This window comes from Antrostomus carolinensis, unplaced genomic scaffold (assembly GCF_000700745.2).
Source record: "Antrostomus carolinensis isolate BGI_N321 unplaced genomic scaffold, ASM70074v2 scaffold25964, whole genome shotgun sequence".
Lineage (NCBI taxonomy): Eukaryota > Metazoa > Chordata > Aves > Caprimulgiformes > Caprimulgidae > Antrostomus > Antrostomus carolinensis.
In genome coordinates this window covers 1-3,486 of record NW_010309068.1, presented here as the reverse complement: position 1 = coordinate 3,486, position 3,486 = coordinate 1, and the positions used below count along the sequence as shown (strand labels likewise).

At 57.8% G+C, this 3,486-nt stretch overlaps 1 protein-coding gene across 1 annotated transcript in view; it reads right to left on the bottom strand.

The window, feature by feature from the left end:
* Positions 1 to 3,046, bottom strand: part of ZFAND2B (zinc finger AN1-type containing 2B) — a gene marked incomplete at its 5' end in the record, with an annotated part of 3,435 nt that extends 389 nt beyond the window's left edge. The window contains 6 exons of the mRNA XM_010165990.2: positions 4 to 40; positions 635 to 711; positions 1,267 to 1,336; positions 1,507 to 1,614; positions 2,094 to 2,245; positions 2,915 to 3,046. Coding sequence (XP_010164292.2) covers positions 4 to 40; positions 635 to 711; positions 1,267 to 1,336; positions 1,507 to 1,614; positions 2,094 to 2,245; positions 2,915 to 3,046 — 576 coding nt within the window. The remainder of the gene's footprint in view (positions 1 to 3; positions 41 to 634; positions 712 to 1,266; positions 1,337 to 1,506; positions 1,615 to 2,093; positions 2,246 to 2,914) is intronic.
* Positions 3,047 to 3,486: the final 440 nt, after the last annotated feature.

Sequence of the window (3,486 nt, the reverse complement as noted above, 5' to 3'; positions counted from 1 at the left end):
CGCCTGGGCCAGTGCCAGATCCTCCTCCTCCTGCGTGCTGCTGGGGACAGCGGTGCATTGTGTGCCTCAGCCTCCCCCGGGCTCACCGGCCCAGCGCTCGGAGCCCTTCAAGGTGGCAGGATCTCCTGTCACTGCAACCCTCTGGGACAGCTAAGGGCAGGGAGTAACTGAGGATCACCCTGAACAGGCCAGAGGCTGGGGAGGGACCAAAGCATCCAGCTGGGGCTGGCAGCCAGCACCCTGGGCCAAGGAGAACCAAGTTAACTCCAGTCTGTAAGATGGTGCTTTTAGCAGCACCAGGCAACGTGCGAGGACACGGGCATCCCCTGTAAACACCCCTGTGCCACCTCTGTCATGCTCTAATCATGCTCATTAGCTGACAAGTGGTCAGACAATGGTTTGCCTTATTCTGTGCTGTCAGTCACTGTCCCCTCCCAGCGCCCCAGAGGGCTTGCTCAATGAACAGAGCTCCATGATGGCTCTGGACTCTTCCTTTTTTCCCCCATCAGCCACACAGAGGCATCACCCAGAGCCACGTGCTGAGAGGAATGTCATCCCACAGCCACATGACTCTGCCCAGAGCACCTCTCACATGTAGGCTTGGGGTGTGACACCACGTGTCCCCAGACACTACCTGGGTGGATGTGCCGAGCTGTGTGCTGACTCTGCCAGGGACATCTCCAGAGCTCGCTGCAGTGCCTCTTCCTCGCTCTGAAACAAAACATCTCGTCAGCAGCTCGGTTGAGGTAGCAGGAGGCAGCCCTGAGGGACACACAGCAGGCACAGCCTTGCCTGGCCAAGGGCAGGTGCACATCCCCTCTCCAAGGCCAGACACAGCCAAGGTGAAGGCCTTGGGCTCAGGACAGACCTGCAGTTCTCTCTCATTCCCCGTACCCGAGGGAATGCAGCCCTGCCTGCCAGTGCAGGGACCATGCCAAGAACATCAGTGGGAAGCAGCTTCCAGCCTCCTCCTCTGCCCTTGGCTTGCAGAACAGAAAGTCAACACCCAGGGAAAACAGCCAGCACACTTTTTCCCTTTGGGGAAAGCTGAGCACCAAGTGCAGCGAGAGCTGCCATTCACAGACACCAGAGCAAACTCTGATGCCCACTGACCATCCAGGATTCCTGTTTTCCAGGGAAGGCCCAGCTGGAGAGTACCAGAGTCCCCTGCAGAGCCTGGGTTACAAAGCAGTTGCTGCAGTAGCACCCGAGGGCACAGGAACCACCCCCCAAACCCACCCCAAACAGCCAGGCCAGGCCACTCACCAGACCGTTCTGGAGCATGACAGCCGAAGGGGAGGTGCTGCGAGTCTGCAGCACAGCTGCTCTGCCTCCTCTGCAAACAGGAGAGAAGCTGAATTATCATCAAGGCAGGCAGCCCTGGTATGAGTACGCAGCCCTGCCGATGTACGAGAAGCCAGGAACTGTTGCTCCTGTGTCCCACAGGGAGCCAAGCTGAGCCTCGTCGTGCCCAGCTCAGAATTACGAGTCAGGCTGTCACCATACCTGGCAGAGGCAGGAGAAGAGGGGCTGTTTGCCGTCTGGGCAGCTCCACTGCTCGATGCAGTGACCATTTTGGAGGAGGATGCCTGGGCTCTCGCAACTGCAGCATGCCTAGGGCAGACAGGACACAACTGCTTTACCACCACGGGCCATCCCTGGGCACTGAATACCCAGGGAGATGAACCTGGGTAAGAGATCTCCCTGGCATCCAACTCCCTCTCTTCCTCCCAACAGCACCCATGTTGTGGCTCAGCTATACCCAAGAGTTTCAAGTGCTGTTTCTCTCCTCAAAACACTGTGCCAGGATAGGCAGAAATCATCGGCTACAGAATAAGGCTACAGAGAGGCAAGAACAAAATTGCCCATGGGCAGTCCTGGAAGATGTGCTGCAGGAAGGAGAGACGGCATATACAGCTGTGCTGACTCTACAAACCTTACTGCTGCTGGAGGACACCCCTGCACACAGGGCAGGGAGGGTGAGAATGCAGCAGTCCCAGACAACGAGCCAGGAAGAGCTCAGCTTCCTCCCTGTTACCCACTTGGCAAGCACAGCCTTGTCCCTGCCAGCCTGTCTGTCCCCAGGCCCTCACCCTGCTTTGGAGAGGGGACGCCCTGCCCCACTGCAGTCATGGTCCAGTGGATGCCGATGCTTGAGGCAGTAGTTCTTGTGGCACTGGTCACAGATCACCTTCATCATCTCCTTCTGCTTGCAGCCAGGCTTCAAACACTTGTTGGTGAAGATCTGAAAGATGACATGGTGGCAGTGAAAAGGAACACACCCAGCAGGGCTGGGGCTGTCCCCTCCTCCATGCCAGGCCCTGGGCACTGACCAGTTTTCTCTCCCAGGGCCACTTCTGTGGGGCTCTGCAGTTTGTCTATGAACACTAGTTTTCTTTAGATAGTTTATTAGCAATTCACTAGTGCTTCTCTCTCCATAGACAAAGTTCTCCAAGATCACAGAACACACAGCAGGAAGGAGACTGCCTCGCCCAGGACCCCTGCCTGCCCTGCCAGGGCAGTGGGGACAGCTCAGAGCCCTCCAGCTGCTGCTGGGCTGGATTCCTGCAGGGCCAGCTCGCTGCAGAAATCTCCTCTCCTGACAAGAAGGGGCAGCTAAATGCTGATTATAATTTCCTAATGGCAGTATGCAGTTCCCCATCCTCATCCTGCCTTTCCTCAGGTCCCAGGTGGCTGTCCAGCCTCACCCCATTGCTATCTCAGCCCCAGACTCACACCACAAAGCCCTGCAGATGTGTACACCTCCAGCTCACCAACCCTCCCTGCCCTCAGCCTGTGCAAACAGAGAGGGCACCAGGCAGAGCACAGTTGTGTGTTGTTTTCATCCCACCCCGAGGCTCCGGCAGGGACCCAGCGGAGCTCAGCAGCGAGATGGAGAGTGCTGGGCTCCTACCTTGCGCTTGCGCTGTGCGGGGTCAGACTTGCAGTCACGGTCAATGTGCTCACCCACCACGACATCGGGCATGTCCCCTCGCCTCACGGGGACCGGGGTGTTGCAGAGGGGACACACAGGGACCTGCACATCCTGTAGAGGCAAGAAAAGGGCTCTGGGAGCATGCAGCTGGGCAACTTCAAGTGCTGTGCAGCCATCTCTCTGCCTTTCAGGATCTGCCTGCTGCAGCTTCCACAGCATCGCCTGCAGTTTGAGAGCCTGCTCACCGCCCTCCAAAGGGCTTGCTGTCTCTGACCCAGCAGCTGCAACAGGTATGGATGCACACTCTGGAAAGGGAAGACAGCAGGGCTGAGAGCTTCCCAAACCATTTCACCCAGTGGCACAGAGCAGGCTAGAACTGGAGGTTCACGGGACTGAGATACAGATGCTGGCTTTCAGGGCTACCTGTAGACTCAGCACACGTCCCAGAGGGGACTGCCCAAGTGATTGAGGGAGTCACAAATCATTCTGATCGCTGTCTGTGAACGCTCAGCAGCTCTGGGCACCAGGCTGGATGAGACCTCCCCTCCACC